The sequence below is a fragment of the Stigmatopora nigra genome, chromosome 4 (assembly GCF_051989575.1).
Source record: "Stigmatopora nigra isolate UIUO_SnigA chromosome 4, RoL_Snig_1.1, whole genome shotgun sequence".
NCBI classification, from domain to species: domain Eukaryota; kingdom Metazoa; phylum Chordata; class Actinopteri; order Syngnathiformes; family Syngnathidae; genus Stigmatopora; species Stigmatopora nigra.
In genome coordinates, this window is record NC_135511.1 from 16,813,462 (window position 1) to 16,833,582 (window position 20,121).

A 20,121-nucleotide genomic window follows, 5' to 3' on the forward strand; every position below is an offset into this window, starting at 1 on the left:
GGTCCGCTTTGCTCCCAAGGGCACTACTTATCACATTCGCCAGCATTTGCTTATTTGTTGCTGTGTTTACTGCGCCCGGGCACGGGCAGCGGGCAGCAAATGTGCTTCCGCTCGGTTTGCTTGGCCTAAACTTGTGTCGAGGCTGGCAAAATTGCGCCTTTCCGCACTCCGCATTTGTCTTACACATGACCTGACACTCAATGCCGTTTGTTCCCAGGTGGGAGGGGATAATTGTCTGGAAAACTCCTCATGCATGGAGCATAAGCAATATTAAAATTAGGACGTTCTTTTTATAGATGCAGGGTTTTGCACAGAAAGAGTAATGTCTGACAAACTAACTATTAAACAAATCAAGTTAAAGTTGGTATCTATATATATATATATGTAGATATTTATTTTTACAGTATTAACCATTGAGAACAATATAAATTCAATTCAATTTTACTGGGAAGGCTGACAGCCATCAAACAATGGCCCTAATTGGGACCCAAATTATCTAGTTTTTCATCTAGAATATGTAGATTATTTAGTCATATCCTTTCTCATCAATATTTTTGAAATTCATACCTGGCAACCCAATCAGGCTTATACCCTGCCTAATGCCCGTAGTGAGCTGGGATAGGCTCCAGCACCCTCTTGAAGATAGTTGGTACTAAAAAAACAATTTTTTAATCGTAGAATATCATTTATATTAGACAATAATATTTTTTTTAGGTGTACAATTGTGAGTACACGGAAAACTTTTTTATCCAGTTTACAAACTGCTATTGTTTAGATCACAGGTGTCAAAGTGGTGGCCCGGGGACCAAATCTGGCCCGCCGCTTTGTTTCGTGCGGCCCAGAAAGTAAATCATGAGTGCCGACTTTCTGTTTTAGGATCAAATTAAAATCAAGAGTATAGATATATTTTTATATTTCTGATTTTCCCCCTTTAAAATCAATAATTGCCATTTTTAATCAATTTTTTCAGTTTTTAGTTCAAAAATCATTTTGTAAAATCTAGAAATATATACATAAAAAAAAGCTAAAATAAACATTGTTTTAGATCTATAAAAAAACTGAATATTCAAGGCTTTTAATCTAGTTCTTTTAATCCATTTATAAAAAAATATCTAAGTTAACGTTAACGCAGCCCACGAACCAACCCAAGTCTAACACCCTTGCTTAAGATTTTTTTTTTTTGTGGGTGTGTTTCAACCAAACTTAAGGATGAAAAATATATATAAGTAAAGGCAATATATTGGTTAATATTATGCACTGACCTGGCATCAAGGAATCTAGAACGCAGGATCATAACAGCTTCACAGGTACTCTGCTTCAATTGCATTTGAATGGAGCTGAATTTGCGATGGATGATTCCCACCATGCGTTCGATTTCTTTGGGTGAGATGGGTCGCGTACGAGACTGTTCCCGCAACAGGTTCATCACATGGGTCGTGAATTCGTTACATGCCTGTCGAGTACAAACACATAACCAAGAACTTAGTCCCTTTTTGTAAATGTCAAAGTCGTGAACTTCTAAAAAAAAAAATCCAGCTCTACATTGGCGCTCATTTTTCATAACGGTAAAAAAAAAAACGAGTTCATTAGACGCCAGCTCGTCTCGTTAAAAGCTTCGGCGTGTTTATATATTACTTTGCTATAATAGGTGAAGTCGTGTATGAATATAAATGTCAATTTGCAGTTTAATGCAAAGTGAACTTAAACAGCTTTCTGTTAAATCAGTAGTTCATACATGATTAATTAGATTAAGTCATTTATGTCGTGCCCACTTTAGCTCCTTAGGTGGAGTAAAATTTGTTAAGTATTTACATTTAGATAATTATAATCAGAAAATATCACTAAGAAAGATGCATTCACTTTAGGTAAAGTGGTTCATGTCTTTGTGAAACTGCATCTACTCATGGAGAGTCAATTATGTTTAATTGACTTCTATTGCTTAATGATGCATTGTGTCATTGCGATATCTTTTATTATTATTTTTTATTTTTTGCACATTAGGCTTCTGTTACTTAAGGTGAGCTAATCATCATTTTAACGGAAATATTTCTCTGTAATATTAATATTACTCATTTGATTTTTTGGTTATAATTATGTACATTAGTTCACTAATTCAAGAAAAAACATCAAATTTGTTTGTCCAGCAAAGACTGCGTTGGGAGTTTCTCTGAATTTCATTAAAAAATTTGAAAGAAAAATTGGACACCATTGAAAATTAGTATTTCAAAATGATGTTTAGAAAATTCTTTACAGTTTTTCAGTTCTCCTGATTAACAAGTCAAATTGCTAAAGTATTATTTTAATGTGATTGACCTTCCTTGGTGGGTTTTGTCTGGGTACTCCAGTTTCCTCCCATATATCCAAAAATACATGATAGGCCAGTTAAAAACCCAACTTTTTTGCTTGAAAATCTACTTTTCAAGGGCCAAATTTCACTCCAAAATAAAAATATTGTACATTTATACAAGAAACAAATATGATTATTAGATCCTTACAATGTGAAAATAAATTGGGTTGCGTACAGTACAGAAAAGGTTGTTAATGGATAGAAAAAAGGGGGTTTTCTTGCAGAAACAAACAAAACAATCAGGCAAATTGTAACAAAAAAAATTAGATATAAAAATTTACTCTATTGATTATACTTAACGAAGGAAATCAATAGACTGGTAGTCAATTTTCAGATCAAATCTTACTGTCGTTGGATCTCTTGCTAGCTTATTATGTTGAGCATTGTCCCTAGATATGACAGGTAGCTCTAGCACCCCCGAAACTGGGTGTAAAGATTAACATACAGAAAATTATCAATTTTTTTCTCAAGAAAAACAAAACACTTTTTTCCACTTAACCAAAACTCTCATCTTGACATAGTGATCCTTAACCCCACATTATAGAAACCATCCTTACCTGTTCATATTTCTCCAACTCTGTATGGTAAATCTGTCTAATCTGGGTGAGTTTGGCTCTGTAGTCGGAATGTTCAATAGAATTATCAGCCGCCCCGCCCGAGGCGGCGGCTGCAGCTGCAGCAGCCGCGGATCCGCCACCCTTTTCTGGTCCGGCCACGCCTTCTGCCAACAGCATATTGTCTAAACGCATGAGCTGGGGGTCCGGCGGGTCCTCCTCTTGGGCACCTCGGATGCTTAGACCTGCAGAAGCAAAAACAAAGTAGAGAAAAACTCATTCACATGTCATAAAATACATAAAAATGACATTTTTTAAGTTCCCTATTGAGCATTGCCCTTTCCGTATCACTAAGGAAAAAAACACTATCAGAATACTACATATAACCCACAAAAATGTTGTCTATATCTAATTATAACCACACTATGTCAGTACAGAGTACCGTATTTTCACGACTATAAGGCGCACTTAAAAGTCTTAAATTTTCTCCAAAATAGACAGTGCGCCTTATAATCCAGTGCGCCTTATATATGGGAAAAAAACAGAAAACCAAAAAGGAAAAACCACCACTGTCGGATATTAAAAAAACACTAACACCTGAACTGAAACAATACTGTTAAATATGCAGATGCCATCTTAGTTTACAAAATCTTCCATCATATAGCTCCTCCCCCACTGCAAGATTTTATGCAAAAAAAATCCAAAACATCAACAATGGCTGGCTCTAGAGGTGACTGTAAAGTAGTGAGTGCTTCATACCTGGAAGTCAATAGCAATTACTGTATTTTCACGACTATTAGGCGCACTTAAGTCTTAAATTTTCTCCAAAATAGACAGTGCGCCTTATAATACAGTGCGCCTTATAATACAGTGCGCCTTATAATACAGTGCGCCTTATATATGGAAAAATGTCATTCATTGAGGGTGCGCCTTAAAATGCGGTGCGCCTTATAGTCGTGAAAATGCGGTATTCATATTTTGAGCTGGAAGAGCTGTTGAGTTGAAAAGAATTAAGAATAATACATCTAAATGTTGTTTTTTTTGCCCCAATGTGATATTTTTCCCTTCAGGTAAGTCAAGACTTTTTGTGTGAGAAGACGGCGTGTTTTCTGTCGCCCATGTCTACTAATCCTGTTCTTTTATTTACGCACAACGGTGTACGGTGAAGATGACATGACAGCGACATCCATAAACTGACAAATGCTCAATGGTGAAGTGGCACTGCTACTTTGTGAAGAGAGATCGTAAACAGAAAAGTAAACCTCTCTTTTCTGACATAGTCAATGTCAACAACTCTGCAATATACCTAATGTATTATCTCGATTAGAAGTAATAACTTTGACATAGTTTTTGGCCTATGAATCACACTCAACTGCGACTTATATATGGGTTTTTTCCGTATTTTCCGTAGTTTGCCTGTTATGTTGTTTTTTTTAGACTATAGTAAGGGTGTCAGACTCGGATTTGTTCACGGGGTGCTTTAACGTCAACTTGATTTCACGTGGTTGGACCATTTTAGATATAATATTTAGATGTTTTTTTATAAATGGATAAAAAGAACCGGAATAAAAGCCCTGAATATTCAGTTTTCTAAAGCAATGTTTATTTTGGCTTTTTAAAATATATTTTTAGATTTTACAAAATGATTTTTGAACTAAAAACAGGAAAAAAAATGATTAAAAAATGACAATTATTGATTGAAAAGGGGGGAAAATAAGGAAATATAATATACATCTATACTCCATTTTAATTTGATCCTAAAACAGAAAGTCAGCACTCATGATTAACTTTTCCGGGCTACATAAAATGATGCAGCGGGCCAGATTTGGCCCCCGGGCCACAGCTTTGACACGTGGACTATAGTTTTGAAGGATTAATTTAAATTAATTGAGTTGCTTTCACTAGAATATGAAAAAAAATATAAAGATGAAATAAAACAAAAGAGGACTAACTTTATGTCACATTTACCCAATAGTACACTTATATCATTATTTGAATTAATTTAACAATTGCCCATAATTCATAAAAAAAAAATACCAGATTCTGCATAATAACTCTGTGGTATTATCTGGAATATAAATTTCACTTTTTTTACAACAGATTAAAAATTATCATATGTACATTTTTGTTTAAAAACACTCAGAATTATCATATGTATAAATATGTTTTTGTAAAAAACACTCCGAATTATCATATGTACATATTTTTAAAACAACAAGAGCCATTTTTGACAGGTCAGCATACCAACACAACATCCATAAAATAAAACCCAAAACAACAAGTAGCCCTTGTGAACGCAAGAATAATTTCAAGTCAATAATCCTTCTCAATCAAGGATTTTAAACACCTCATTACAGTTACATTAGGAAAAAAGACTGGCCTCTGGATTCTAAATAAGAAGATTAATTATGTCAGCTAGCGGAGAAAGCTTTGACTCCCTCAAAGACCCTCTATACATCACTCACAAGAATCCTCCAAACTCGACACAAAACCTGAGTTATAACCTCCTCTTTTTTGCGTAAACAAATAAAAATAATACACTGAATCCACTCTCCTGTTGAGTCTACGTTTTGTAGAGCTGCAATGTCAGTGAAAAACAAATTTGTTCGTCTTTATGGATTGACTGGCTTTGAGTCTTTGAGGTGTAATGGTGTGAGAAGAGTGGATGAATGTGGCTATTTGTGTTGGAGACATTGAGATGCTGGACAAGGCTCCATCAGGCTTGCACAGCGGCCAAGCCAACCATGTGGACAATATGCCGCTTGCTTCACTAACCCTCGTCCACATCACAACTCTCACAGCCAAAGCTCTCATGGAGGAGGGTCTTATTCTGGGTTATGCGTACCACAAAAATGACCCATAATTCAATATATCTCAACATGCCCATATTAGCCCATGGTTTGTCCACTACTGAGGTTCATATTTTCCTAATTCAGTATTTATCGCTCTCAAATTCAAGTCCAGTTTGCAGGCTTTTACTTGACTTTGGTAGTGATACATTTTTTTAAGTCAGGTATATTAAATTTACCATATTTTTATGATTATAAGGCACACATAAAAGTCTTAAATTTTCTCCAAAATAGACAGGGCGACTTATAGTCCAGTGAGCCTTATATATGGAGCAATACTTAAGTTGTTTTCACGATAAAATAGAATATATGAGTTGATAGGGTATAACATATTGCAAGCAGACTCTGATTCTACTATTTTCCCGTAAAAAAGTACTCTGCAGTTACTGCTGGGATATATATAGTTTTTTTTTGTCAATACACCCAATGGTGTGCTTGTATAGATACACTATATAATATTTCTAAGCAGGATTTAATCATTTTTAGCAAAGAAAGAGAAGAAATTAAATAACAAAAAATACTTTTATTGTGCAGGTTAGCACAATATATCATCCCAGCACATTTTTTTGCCTTAAGTTTAAAAAAAAAAAATGCAAAGGGAGGCCATTTTGGAATTTTTGAAAGCCTTAACAAGATTTTAACACTAATTTGGACATTTGTTCAATTCGGACACAGAAAATAAGGACTTTGATGGATTTCTGGGTGATGATGATGTGAGTACATTGTAAAATGGCTAAATAAAGTACAATCAAACTCAAGTTTTGCTTCTGTTGCCTTTTTAAAAACGTTTTTAGCATCTATAAAAAAATGGTGCGTCCTTTATGTGTGCAAAATACAGAAATAACACTAGTTATTGACACTGCGCCTAAAAATACCATGCGCCATATAGTCGAGAAAATACGGTAACTCCGGGAACTCAGTGTACATTTCCACCAAAACCTGGTTGTCACTTTTATTCGGCTCACTCTATGTCCAAACCAAATGCCGACAAGGGATTTTTACAGGTCTTTTCAACTAAATGGGCATAAATCACCAGTTTCATTCAAAGCAAATAATCGTAGACCATAAAGAGCGACTTGTCTCTCACCATATATTACCACAAAGTTGCCGCTTGTAATAATATGACCATTCACAGCAAAGCAAAAACAGAGCACGACGTTAGTAAGTGACATGTAATCCTGTTAGTCCGCTGACATGCCGAGCGCTGGTGACATTTTTATCATACGTGTCCATTTCTATTTGGGGAATCAGCAGGATAAAAATGATTACTCCGCAACCCCCGCCAAGTCCAAAGCCCCCACAGGAGTCCATGGTGGTCTTATTTGAGCCCCAATCAGGTATAGCAGGTCATTCATAACCCACTTTTCAAAAAAGACCATGCTTTTATCCTTTGTCTGGGTAAAAAAGAACAAAATAGATGGCTAAAATAAAGTACAACCAGTTATGCTTCCGTTGCCTTTTTAAAAACATGTTTTTAGCGTATATGTTTAAGCTGGTGTATGTTTTGCCATGCCTGGCTGCATTTATAAAAAACTGTAAGTCCTTTGTGTGTGTAAAATACAGAAATAGCACTAGTTAATGACACTGCGCCTAAAAATGCCATGCGCCGTATAGTCGTGAAAATACAGTAACTCCAGGAACTACATTTCCACCGCATATTGCGGTCATTTATAACCCACTTTTCGAAAAAGACTGTGCTTTTATTCTTTGTTTGGGTAAAAAAGAACGAAATAAGGGCGAGTGCCGAGACGTAAAACAAGACGATACGTCTCAGTCCATATTCGGGGATCTTAAAACTGGTGGAATCACTGTCTCAACTCGGGAGTCATCACCCGACTCCCTCCAAATAGGCTCTAGCTAGATAATATCTTTAATTTGCTGTGTGGTTGACAAATCTCTATAGCAAGTTGCAAAGCTATAGTCACTTCGGAAATGCCTGCACAAATCTTTATCCCATTTTTTATTTATTTTTTTTTGTCTGAAGATATGGGTATTAAAACAAGTTTGGGCACCCGGGTTAATCCACCGCCACAGTCAAAGTGGGATTTATCTCAGTATGAAAGAATGTGCATGAGCCGTGTCACCTTGGTGTACCTTTTACTATAGAAACTTGAGAATGGGAAATCTATAGCGCTTCTGGTTATTTCATATAAGTTCAATGACAATTGTGATTTTAATTAGCGCAACTAATTTAATTAAGCAACCTGGTGGGAGCGTGCTTGTATAGATACACTATAGATAATATGTATAAGCAGGATTTCATCATTTTTAGCAAAGACAGAGAAGAAATTAAATAACCAAAATAAACTTTTGGAACATTATATCAACCCAGAAAATTTTGTAGCTTTATGTTGAAAAAAAACAACTCCATAGGGAGGCCATTTTGGAATTATTAAGGGGCCTTTTGTGGGAGATTAATAAAATTTTCCTCAATCTATAGATATGCCAATTTTGCTCAACATTTTAGCTTTAAATTAATTAAAGATTAAAATAACTAGATTAAAAGCCCTGAATATTCAGTTTTTTATAGATCTAAAACAATGTTTATTTTAGCATTTTTTCATATATTTTTAGATTTTACAAAATGATTTTTGAACTAGAAACAGAAAAAATGATTAAAAAATTACAATTATTGATTTGGGCAAAATCAGGAAATGTAATATACATCTATACTCTTCATTTAAATTTGATCCTAAAACAAAAAATCGGCACTCATGATTTACTTTCCCGGACCACACAAAATGATGCGTCGACCCAGATTTGGCCCCCGGACCACCACTTTGACACACGTGCCCTACACGGAATTGGAATGACTTGAATTTTGATTTCCTCAAATGTGTAAATATCACAATATTGTCCAAAGAATCGATATTTTATGACCCTATCATGGTATAATTGGGTCCAGATTTGGCCCGCGGGCCGCCACTTTGACACCGGTGCAAAATATTTGAGTATCTTCTCCTCTGAGGACCAGACAATGAAAAAAACTATGATAAACAATCTCAGTCACTCAGAAATGTTCGTCCGGATTTTTTTCAGTGTGCTAAAAGTTCGAACTTTGTCCATAAAAGACTGTGCAAGCTTCATATAACAAAATGTTCTTGTGTGCCTGTTGACTTGTCCATCACTCCTCGCTTGAATCACCGACAGTGATCCAAGGGTTGCCTGGGGGCGCTTTCCTTTTCCTCCCACTTCCTTCTTCCCTCGTGCCGTCCGTTATTCTGTGGGTTTAGATGACCTTTGCCCCGCCGCGTGTTTACTCTCATCACTGAAGTGCGAGCAGGAGAGCCATAAAGGCAGATCCCTGCTGGGTTAATGTGGCCAGCTCAGTCGGGAAGGGGGCAACGTCGGGGTTTCTCCGCCTCGTTCGGCTGCAGTGACTGCACCGTCAAACCGCAGATAACATATGGAGGAAAAACATGGCTCCATGTAGATATATATACTGCATATTTGCGGATTTATGATCCCAAAAATCTTGTGATTGGGTCCACTGCGGGACATTCTTCTCATTACGAGGAACCCTGACCTCCTACTACTCTGCTTCCAGTTGGTGGTTTTAATGCAAGGGTGTCAGACTCGGGTTGGTTCGCGGGTTGCTTTAACGTCAATTTGATTTCACGTGGGCTGGTTTATTTTAGATATAATATTTAGATTTTTTTTTATTGTAAATGGATTAAAAGAACTGGATTAAAAGCCCTGAATATTCTGTTTTTTATAGATCTAAAACAGATTTTTTTTTATATATTTTTAGATTTTACAAAATGATTTTTGAACTAAAAACAGGAAAAAATGACTAAAAAATTGCAATTATTGATTTAAAAGGGGGAAAATCAGTATATTTAATATTCATCTATACTTTTCATTTTAATTTGATCCTAAAACAGAAAGTCAGCACTCATGATTTACTTTCCCGGGCCACACAAAATGATGCGGCGGGCCAGATTTGGCCCCCGGGCCACCACTTTGACACGCCCATTAGTGTTGTCATTTCAGGATATTCACACATCATTTCCTCTGAATTTTGGACCGTTTTTTTTAATGTTTTGGGCAAATTTTCTTGCTATTTTCTGTCTCTTAGCCATTTTCTTTACTTCTTGATGGTTTTATGGCATCTTAATCTTCCTTGTTAACTCATTGACTGCCATTATTGGCGCCATTTGACCACTAGGGGCAAAAGAACAAATGTAGCTTTGGATACAAATTGAGCACCCATCGGACAACTCACAAAATTCCAGTTTTACAGCACCATGTCAAAAATTTAAAGCAGGTGAATCTATAGGAATGAGCTACAAAGCCAAAACCATCAGGCCTCTTTTAGCCCGAGAGTTGTATCTTTCACCCCCCGCCCTGTTTTAATGCAAAACTCCAGCCACATATCGACACACCGTTCCTCTAATTGCATTGATTTGGGAAGGTCTCCCAAAGCTAACTGATCGAAACAAAATTTATTTTCTGTCAATATTTGCAAAGGTCATCTCTCCTTGAGACACGCTGGAGACAGCGAGGAGGAAAACGAAGGGTAACCGTGGTATCCAGCCTTTAGTGGGGTATCATCCAAGGTGAGATTTAACTCCGGGTTGCCAGTCAAGCCCTTTAATCCAGCATGTTATTAAAACACGCTGCTAAAGCAAAACACTAGAGAATACAGAGAGCTTACAGTATTTATAACGTCCCCTATTGCCACGTTTGGCGTCTCCTTTGACCAGTGGCGAGCCATCAGGGCCTTCAAGGCCTTCTCTGCTGGCTTAAGAATTTTATCTGAATCATATATTATATTTTGTCCATTAATACTTATTAAATAATTCCAAATTGTCTGTTAGCTTCATTTTATTGCTTTACTCGTTGGTTGCACTGCTTCCAGATATGTGTTTTTATATTGAAGGATTTAACCAATCACATTTCAGCCATTATTTGTTGCTTGGGTAAGAAATCTGCCTCAAGGCCTTCACAATCATTTCTGCAGGCTCTCCTGAATTAAACAATAGGCTGGACTTTTAGCATTAGCTTCCATAGCGATAGAAAAGGAGGAAGAAGTATAGTTGTGTACAGTTAAAAAGGATTTTTGGTGAGTAAAATATGGCTATATTCCTAAATAATATTTCAATTGTATGAGGTTATTATTGATGATTTTTAATGTGTCGCAGCTGTAGCTGCAGTAGCCATAAAATAGTTTGAGGGTTGGATTGATTAGTTTGAAGGCGCCACGACAAAATTCAAGGACCGCCACTGCCTTTGACTTCACAACATCTTTGTCAGGGGTTAATGAGTGACTTTGATCAAATTACCCATATAAATCTTTTGTTCTGGCAAATGAAACACAAAGATCGGCTTTTGCTGATGTTCTGAAAAGGCTTTTTTTTCTGTCCCCCTTTCTTCTTTAAAAAAAAAAAAACTTGGCCTACATCGACATGGCACAAAGAAACCGAGAGACTGCCTGCGGGCTCTCTATTGCATGTACAGTAATTAACATTCCATTAACACATTAATACACATTAACTATTCCCAATGTTAATGGCAGAGTAATTACCATACCTGATAGCACACTGTAGGGAGGCTAAGCACATTAGCAACTTGGTGTGTCATTGTCTCAGGTGAGTGAATTACAATGGCTTTATTTTAAAAAGGCTTTCTATAGCACAGCATCTGTGGTGTCCACCATTTTAGATATAATATTTATATATATTTTTTTATGAATAATGTCATACTAGAAGGCTTAAAAACGTGTTGTGTGGTTTCAGATTCAAATGAGTCAAGTAAGAACGCAACCTAAACAAGGGAATCCCTGTCTAGAGTGATGATGTATTTCCCACCGCAGTGACTGATAAGCTAATCAGCTGTGCTAACAGTGAAATGTAAGAGCCGCTCAGTGCCAAAAGCTGGGTCAAGCATTCCCCCATCACCATGACCGGACGTTTGGTCGCCGGTCTTTTGGACGCCGGTCAAATGTACTTAGATATTAAACAGTGCCTAGATATTAAACAGTACTTAGATATTAAACAGTACTTAGATATTAAACAGTACTTAGATATTAAACAGTACTTAGATATTAAACAGTGCTTAGGTATTAAACAGTACTTGGATATTAAACAGTACTTAAATATTAAACAGTACTTAGATATTAAACAGTACTTAGATATTAAACTTTCTCTCTCTCTTAGATATTAAACTCTCTCTCTCTTAGATATTAAACTCTCTCTCTCTTAAATATTAAACTATCTCTCTTAGATATTAAACTCTCTCACAAATATAATTTTGAGAACTGGCTTCAATTTGAACGGCGACCAAAAGGGACCAAAAGACCGGCGACCAAAAGACAGGCGACCAAAAGACAGGCGACCAAAAGACAGGCGACCAAAAGACAGGCGACCAAAAGACCGGCGACCAAAAGACCGGCGACGAAAAGATCGGCGACCAAAACACCGGCGACCAAAAGACCAGCGACCAAAAGACCGGCGACCAAAAGACTGGCGACCAAAAGACCGGCAACCAAAATGCCGGCGACCAATCCAAGCACCCCCTCTTTTTAACCATCTCACAAAGGCTGAATCAAGTTCCCATTCCTGACCTCCTAGCAAACACATGGTGAACCAAGATAGACACCGAATAGGAACCAACTACCCCAACTCCGAACTTGAAGAAATTTTGCCGAGCGAACTAAAATTAATCACTGTCCAGCCTTGGCACTGACATTTGTGTGAAGTGACACCCTACATGACAAAGTAGAATTCAAGGAGGGGGCTGGAGGGCTGCCGAAACAAGAGCTACTGTCACTCTTGGTGATCACGCTTGCATGTGCGTGTCGCTGTTGTGTGTGGACGCTTTGTTTCCATCCCAAGAAAACACCACGTGGGCACGTGGCCAAACGATATGGTGATGGCTGACCGGGGTCTGGTTTGGTGATGGCCTCACACTGCGATTGGGGAGTCCGGCTAAGTTAGGGGAACAGGACCTTTTGCTAGGGATCAGGAAATAGACCGACCCTTACAACGCAACGGCACAGGGGTTCCAACACAATGTTTCCTTGTGCAATCACCGAGAGCGTAATGTACTTAAATTAGATGCAAACTAACATGGCGAGCTACCATCTTGACGTTCATTTTGTATGACAAGATGGCGTTTCACTTTGGTTACTTTAATACTGTGTTGTTAGTCTAAAGCCGTTAGCCTAAAATTTTCTGCAAAGGTAGCCTGATTTGTAATTCAGACCTCAAGCCAAAAATAATGCAAATGGGATTCTGAAAGCCACTTATGAAATACCCCCAAGGCAACTAATCAGTTCTGGGCACGCTCTAGCCTTTCTGTAGCCCCCCTAATTAGAAGACGGGATCACATGAAACCAGGTCACACAGCAGGTCTTGTACACACAGATATAGGATTTGCAAGAAAAGGTTGCCCAAGTGTTGTTCTTAATAATAATAATAATAATCGGACATAGGCCCTGTAGTCATCATCAACAACAACAACAAAAGTCTACTTGTCATCACACCCAGAAAATTGGTAAAAAAAAAAACACCGAACTGGAGAGCTTGACTCCAATCGATTTTTTTCAGTTTTTAGTTAAAAAATCATTTTGTAAAATGTAAAAATATAACAAAAGAAGCTTAAATAAATATTGTTTTAGATCTATAAGAAAATGGAATATTCAGGGTTTTTAATCCAGTTATTTTAAACCATTTATAAAAAAAAATCTATAATACAGGTTTCAAAGTGGTGGCCCGGGGGCCAAATCTGGCCCACCGCATCATTTTGTGTGGTCCGGAAAAGTAAATCATGAGTGCTGACATTCTGTTTTAGGATCAAATTCAATTGAAGAGTATACATGTATATTAAATTTACTGATTTTCCCCCTTTTAAATCAATAATTGTCATTTTTTAATCCATTTTTTTCTGTTTTTAGTTCAAAAATCCTTTGGTAAAATCTAAAAAAATATACATAAAAAAGCTAAAATAAACATTGTTTTAGATCTATAAGAAACTGAATATTCAGGGATTTTATTCCAGTTATTTTAATCCATTTATTAAAAAAAAATCTAAATATTATATCTAAAATAGTCCGGCCCACGTGAAATCAAGTTGACGTTAAAGCGGCCCGCGAACCAACCCGAGTCTGACAACCCTGCATTACCCAATTAGAGAGCTAAAAAGGTCTTAGGAGCGTCTTACCAAGAAAAGCATAAAAATATAGTAAGAATGGATTTTGAATTCCCATCTGTACCAAAGTTAAAGATAAATATTTATAAATATTTCCCATTTTTTTCCTAGCGCTAGCTCTTTCCTAGCCATCTACACTCGCGTGCGTGCATACACGTGTCGCTACAGACGTGTAAACAAAGAAACGGCATTGCTAGCATACAGCCAAGCATGATCCACTGCCAGAGAGATTATTCTTTGTAGTGGCATTCCTGCAAGTGAGTTGACAGTCCATCATTTAGATTTTTGCAGTGTCTTCACGAAAAGGCTGCATTGCCTAAAGCAGAAGGAGCTTCTCTTTTCCCCCTAGTGTCTTTTGTAGGGACAAATTCAAGTCTAAATCCTAAAGCCCCAATGCTTCACCAGGCGGACTAGCGTGTTAAGAACTTGGCTTCGAGGTTACGATTGAGCTTGATTCTCAGGGAGAAGTGTTAAAGAATAGCAAAAAAACAAAACATGTCTACTTCTTGCAATTCTAGGCTGCACGAACCTTCACAACAACCTTGTTTTATGGAAGCATCCGTAGCCTGATGTTGCAGGTTACAACTAGGTCTGCAGAGTGTAGTGCGAGGAGTGGGTGGGCGGATCAGGTCCGGGCCAACAACAGCTTGTGACAGAAGCAGGCCAAAGAGGATGCTGAGACACGCACAGACTTAACAGGCAGCCGGCTTGCCATCCACTCTTTTTCAGCTCGCCTTAAAGTCAACACATCACTTCACATTCATTGCAATTGTCTTACTGATGGACAAAATATAGTTTCGGATTACAGCCACTCCCCCACCCCAAAAAAAACGGGTTTAAAAACAATCTATTTCCACTCACAACAGTACTAGGATGTCTAGATTTCATGTTTTTACACGGAAGAATCTGCTAATACCAAGTACCGATGTGATACTTAAGAAATTTATTTAGTAGGTCTAAAAGCATGATATCCAGATGTCTTTTGTCCACCCAATTTGCAATGAGCTATTGTAACATAATAATCTTATGAAGTAGAAAAATCACGAATCCCTTTTGATTGGTTTAAACCACTGGTGTCCAAATGGCAGCCCGGGGGCCAAATCTGGCCCGCCGCATCATTTTGTGTGGCCCAGGAATGTAGACCATGAGTCCCGAAATGTGATAAATTGAGCTGTTTTAGTTGAAATGTGTTTACATTTTTACTGCAAGCTATTGTTTCCATAGTGTCAATATAAAGATGACCAAATATAATAATAATTGGACATTGGCTTTGTCATCATCATTAACAAAAGCCTAACTGTCATCATATCCAGAAACTGCGTATATATGCTATATAGACCTACATTTTTGCAAAAAACTTATGGATCATTGTAATACTTGTTTTTTTAACGCATTACCTTCCTACCAAGTGATCCTATTTCACTCCTAATGTTGGCAAGATGCCTCCAATCCAATTTTCCAGTATACTTGCAGTCAAAAATAGATTGGACGTCTATATATAAATTTTTACCTAATTCCGATCTTCTGAAAATGACATGATCGTGCACAATTTCCAACAAAATTTTGATCGGGGACATCCCTAATATATCCTGATATATTTCTAAGTGAACCAAGAAAAAAATCCAAAATACAGTTAGGGTTATTAGTCTTAAATTTTACAAATCCGAAAAGTGTTTATATACATCTTTTTCACCCGATCTTCTGAAAATGACATGATTTGGCCCAATTTCCGACAAATTTTTGATCGGGCACATCTCTAATATATCCTGATATATTTTCAAGTGAAGCAAGAAAAATATCCAAAGTACTTTAAGGGTTATTAACCTTACATTTTACGAATCCAAAAAGTTTTAGCCTGTTAGCATAGCCATTAACTGCGCCTTTATCCGACATGAACTGCGCAATCCTACTCACGTCACCCTTGTCATGGCTACACAATAAAATCCCCCTTGTGGACTTCAGTGAAGCAGAGACAAGGGACCACTGAAGCAACACAACGGCTCCCATTGCGTCTCAGCACGAGACGAAGGAGGGGCTGCGAGGATGAGGGGTTGGGGGGGATAAGAACTGGGAACCCGTGCCCATAATTACAATAATTAACAGTTGCAGATTTAATTGGAAGGGAAGGCATTAACAGGGTGAACAATGCGAACGTGCATGCAAGGGGGGAACCTCTGCCGTGAGACGCCTTTGTCTTCCCGGGCAACCTAATGGCACTTTGACTGCAGTTGGCAAACGCTGACACGACACAACACAACCAAGCGAAGGGTTCAAACGGCAGGGCTTGTCAGGACTCATATTGGACGGAGATAATTAAGTGACAGGTTAATGAGAGCAGCGGCTCTTGATGCCATTCGTTTACTTTATGTGGGCAATTAACAGGCTTTGTTTTCATGTTTTTATCGCCCGCTTGAGTAGGAAACAATGAATGATTTATAGCATGCTTAAGTGGAGGGAGAAACTTTAAATAGTTTGGACAATCGTTTTGGGTTTAAGCCCATGGGATTGGAAAAGGAAAACAGATATGGTGTTTAATAGTCTATGTTAAGGGTGTCAGATTCGGGTTGGTTCGTGGGTCGTGTTAATGTCAACTCGATTTCATGTGGGAAGGATCATTTTAGATATAATATTTAGATTTTTTTTAATAAATGGAATTAAAGAACTGGATTAAAAAAATCCCTGATAGTCAATTTTTTATAGATCTAAAACAATGTTTATTCTAGCTTTTTTAAATATTTTTTTAGATTTTACAAAATGATTTTTGAACTAAAAACAGAAAAAAATGATAAAAAATTACAATTATTGATTTAAAAGGGGAAAAATCAGGAAAGTTAATATACATCTATACTCTTCATTTTAATTTGATCCTAAAACAGAAAGTCAGCACTCATGATTTACTTTCCCGGGCCTCAAAAAATGATGCAGTGGTCCATATTTGGCCCTCGGGCCGCCACTTTGACACATGTGCTATATATAGATATAAATATAGCAGTTTTAGATGTACCGTATTTTGCTGTTTAATATACCCCCCCCCCCATTTAATATATTTAAATGGCAGGGGTATTTTAAATGGTAGGGGTATATTAAATGGCGCACAAACTGGAGGCTCAAAAAAGCAGAAATTATTTAGTATACCCAGGTATATTAAACAGCAAAATACAATACTCATCATAATATTTGATGGGTTGGTGGAGAACTCACATTTACATTTCAATCCTTGAATTTATTTGTATAGTTGTTCATGTTAAGTTAGCAAGGATTTTTTGCAAATATAAAGAAATAGCCATGAGTGTCCTCACAAAGGGTTAACACAGTATGGAGTTAGCAAAAATGTAATCTCAGTTGGCTCATGGTGATCACACTGCATGACCTTTTCAGAGTGTATTGCCTCATGTCAAGCTCGGAAGATGTCAAGCTCAAGTGAAGTTGGAGGTCACCAACAGGACATAGTAACCATGAAAATACACTAGGAAAAAAAAAACCCGAAACCTAAGCCTGAAGCCTTGAGTATTCATTTAACTCAACGTATTTCATTTCATGTTTTTTTGGGGGGTAGAAATTCCAAACCGCCATGAAAAAAAAAATGAACTATGGTTTCTTTCCAGTGGATTTATTGGTCGGGAATCCACTAAGAGGTCTTCAGACATCCTCCCAACCGCTCAACACTTCCTATTTCGGACTGAGTTGTAAGTTTGCCTGTGGTGGCCAATTAAAGTACTATAAGATAAATGGGTAGCCCTAACTTTGATGTCCATCTTTTTAATAAGCTTTAGTTAAGAAGACATATCTCCGTGAAAAGGGTTCAATATTTCCGCAGTGTGGGAGAAAAGAGGTTTATTTTAAAAAACCAAACGCCATGTAAATACAGTTGGAGGTTTTAGGGTGGGTGGGGGGGGGGGGGGACACAGTATTGCTTCTGACTTTCATTATCTACTATTCCACTTGGGAAGATTAGTCAGCGAAAGATGATTTTTTTAGAGACTCGTGAAATTTAAGTTTTTATAGTATTGATGTCCTGAATGCATATTTTTGCATGGGACTTTGAGTCATGAGAATTTGCCTATACTGAATAATGATTTGAGATCCAGGGAGTGTATTAAGTAGGAGAAAAAAGTACTACATACAAATGTCTTTTGTCTGCCCAATTCGCATAGAGCAGGGGTGTCAGACTCGGGTTGGTTCGCGAGCCGCTTTAACGTCAACTTGATTTTATGTGGGCTGGACCATTTTAGATATAATATTTAGATTTTTTTTTTACAAATGGATTAAAAGAACTGGATTAGAAGACCTGAATATTCAGTTTTTTATAGATCTAAAACAATGTTTATTTTAGATTTTTTAATATATTTTTTAGATTTTACAAAAGGATTTTTGAACTAAAAACTGAAAAAAATGATTAAAAAATTACAATTATTGATTTAAAAGGGGGAAAATCAGGAAATTTAATATACATCTATACTTTTCATTTTAATTTGATCCTAAAACAGAAAGTCAGCACTCTTGATTTACTTTCTCGGGCCGCACAAAATGATGCAACGGACCACATTTGGCCCGCGGGCCGCCACTTTGACACCATGTTATAGATTTTTTTAAAATAAATGGATTAAAATAACTGGATTAAAAACCCTGAATATTCCGTTATTTTATAGATCTAAAAATGTTTTATATATATTTTTAGATTTTACAAAATTATTTTTGAACTAAAAACTGAAAAAAAGATTAAAAATTTACAAATATTGATTTAAAAGGAGGGAAAAAAATCAGGAAATTTAATATACATCTATATTCTTCATTTTAATTTGATACTAAGAAGGTCAGCACTCATGATTTACTTTCCCGGGCCACACAAAATGATGTGGAGAAAATTTCAAACTTTTAAGTGCGCCTTATAGTCGTGAAAATACGGTACAGCTTGTTTTGCATGGAAAATGCCGCTGAGTATAATGTTGACAGATATCACTCGAGACGAGAGATCGTCAGAGTGTATGAGCGCACATTAACGGCGCTGTCAGGCTGTGGTGTCGGAGTAAAAAGAAGAGCTCGAGTTCTGTTTTCATTCGGGAGAGAGCACAAGACAGCGGCGGCTTCTTCGCTGTATTTATTGGCTTGTTTTACTAGGCTGAAACAGGGTCCTTTTAAACGGGCTTGCTCGCTCTTAAGACTCTCCAGACATTTACATTATTCCTGACTGAGTTACACACACTTATAAAGGAGCACTTCCGTTTGGCCCGTTTAGATATATGCGCCGGTTCTACCTCTCTTATGTTCATACATACTCGGGGAGTTTATTGCCACATGCTCCCTTTCTGGATATTGTTACAAAGCAATTCAGGCTGTTTACGCAGTGCAGAACAAGGATTTTTTTGTTTTTTTTTTAATGACCGTATTTTCACAACTGTAAGGCGCAGTTAAAAGTCTTAAATTTTCTCCAAAATAGACAGTGCGCCTTATAATCCAGTGCGCCTTATATATGCAAAAAAACAGAAAACCAAAAACGAAAAACCACCACTGTCGGATATTAAAAAAAACACTAACACCTGAACTGAAACAATACTGTTAAATATGCGGATGCCATCTTAGTTTACAAAATCTTCCATCATATAGCTCCTTCCCCACTGCAAGATTTTATACCAAAAAATCCAAAACATCAACAATGGCTGGCTCTAGAGGTGACTGTAAAGTAGTGAGTGCTTCACACCTGGAAGTCAATAGCAATTACCGTATTTTCACGACTATAAGGCGCACTTAAGTCTTAAATTTGCTCCAAAATAGACAGTGCGCCTTATAATCCAGTGCGCCTTATATATGGAAAAAAATGTCATTCATTGAGGGTGCGCCTTATAATGCGGTGCACCTCATAGTCGTGAAAATAGGGTATTTACGACTTGGGGCGGTCAAATGCCGTACGAATGCTCGGTAAAACCAAGTTTGAGGATGTTTACACGGCGCCCCTCACCGCTCAACCACTTCATTGCTTTGTCTTTTAGTTGTCACAACGAGAACAAACAGATGGATTACCCGCCGAGCCTCGGTAGGCCGGCAGTTAGCAGCTTTCTTTTCCACGGCACTCCAAATGGGAAGCCGATGACACGGACTAAGGCTAAATAGAAACACCATTAGGAAGGTAAACACTTCACTGTGATAACTTGTGCCTGATTACTACGGAAAAGCAGCTCGGTTCTCTTTCTTTTTTTTTCCGTCTGTGTCAACTGTTTGGTAA

At 37.3% G+C, this 20,121-nt stretch overlaps 1 protein-coding gene across 9 annotated transcripts in view; it reads right to left on the bottom strand.

The window, feature by feature from the left end:
• Positions 1 to 20,121, bottom strand: part of pbx3b (pre-B-cell leukemia homeobox 3b) — a 128,231-nt gene that overhangs the window by 12,807 nt on the left and 95,303 nt on the right. For all 9 annotated transcript variants that reach the window (XM_077715364.1, XM_077715360.1, XM_077715363.1 and 6 more), the window contains 2 exons: positions 2,905 to 3,146; positions 1,263 to 1,453 (listed from right to left, as the gene is read on the bottom strand). In XM_077715364.1, coding sequence (XP_077571490.1) covers positions 1,263 to 1,453; positions 2,905 to 3,146 — 433 coding nt within the window. The remainder of the gene's footprint in view (positions 1 to 1,262; positions 1,454 to 2,904; positions 3,147 to 20,121) is intronic.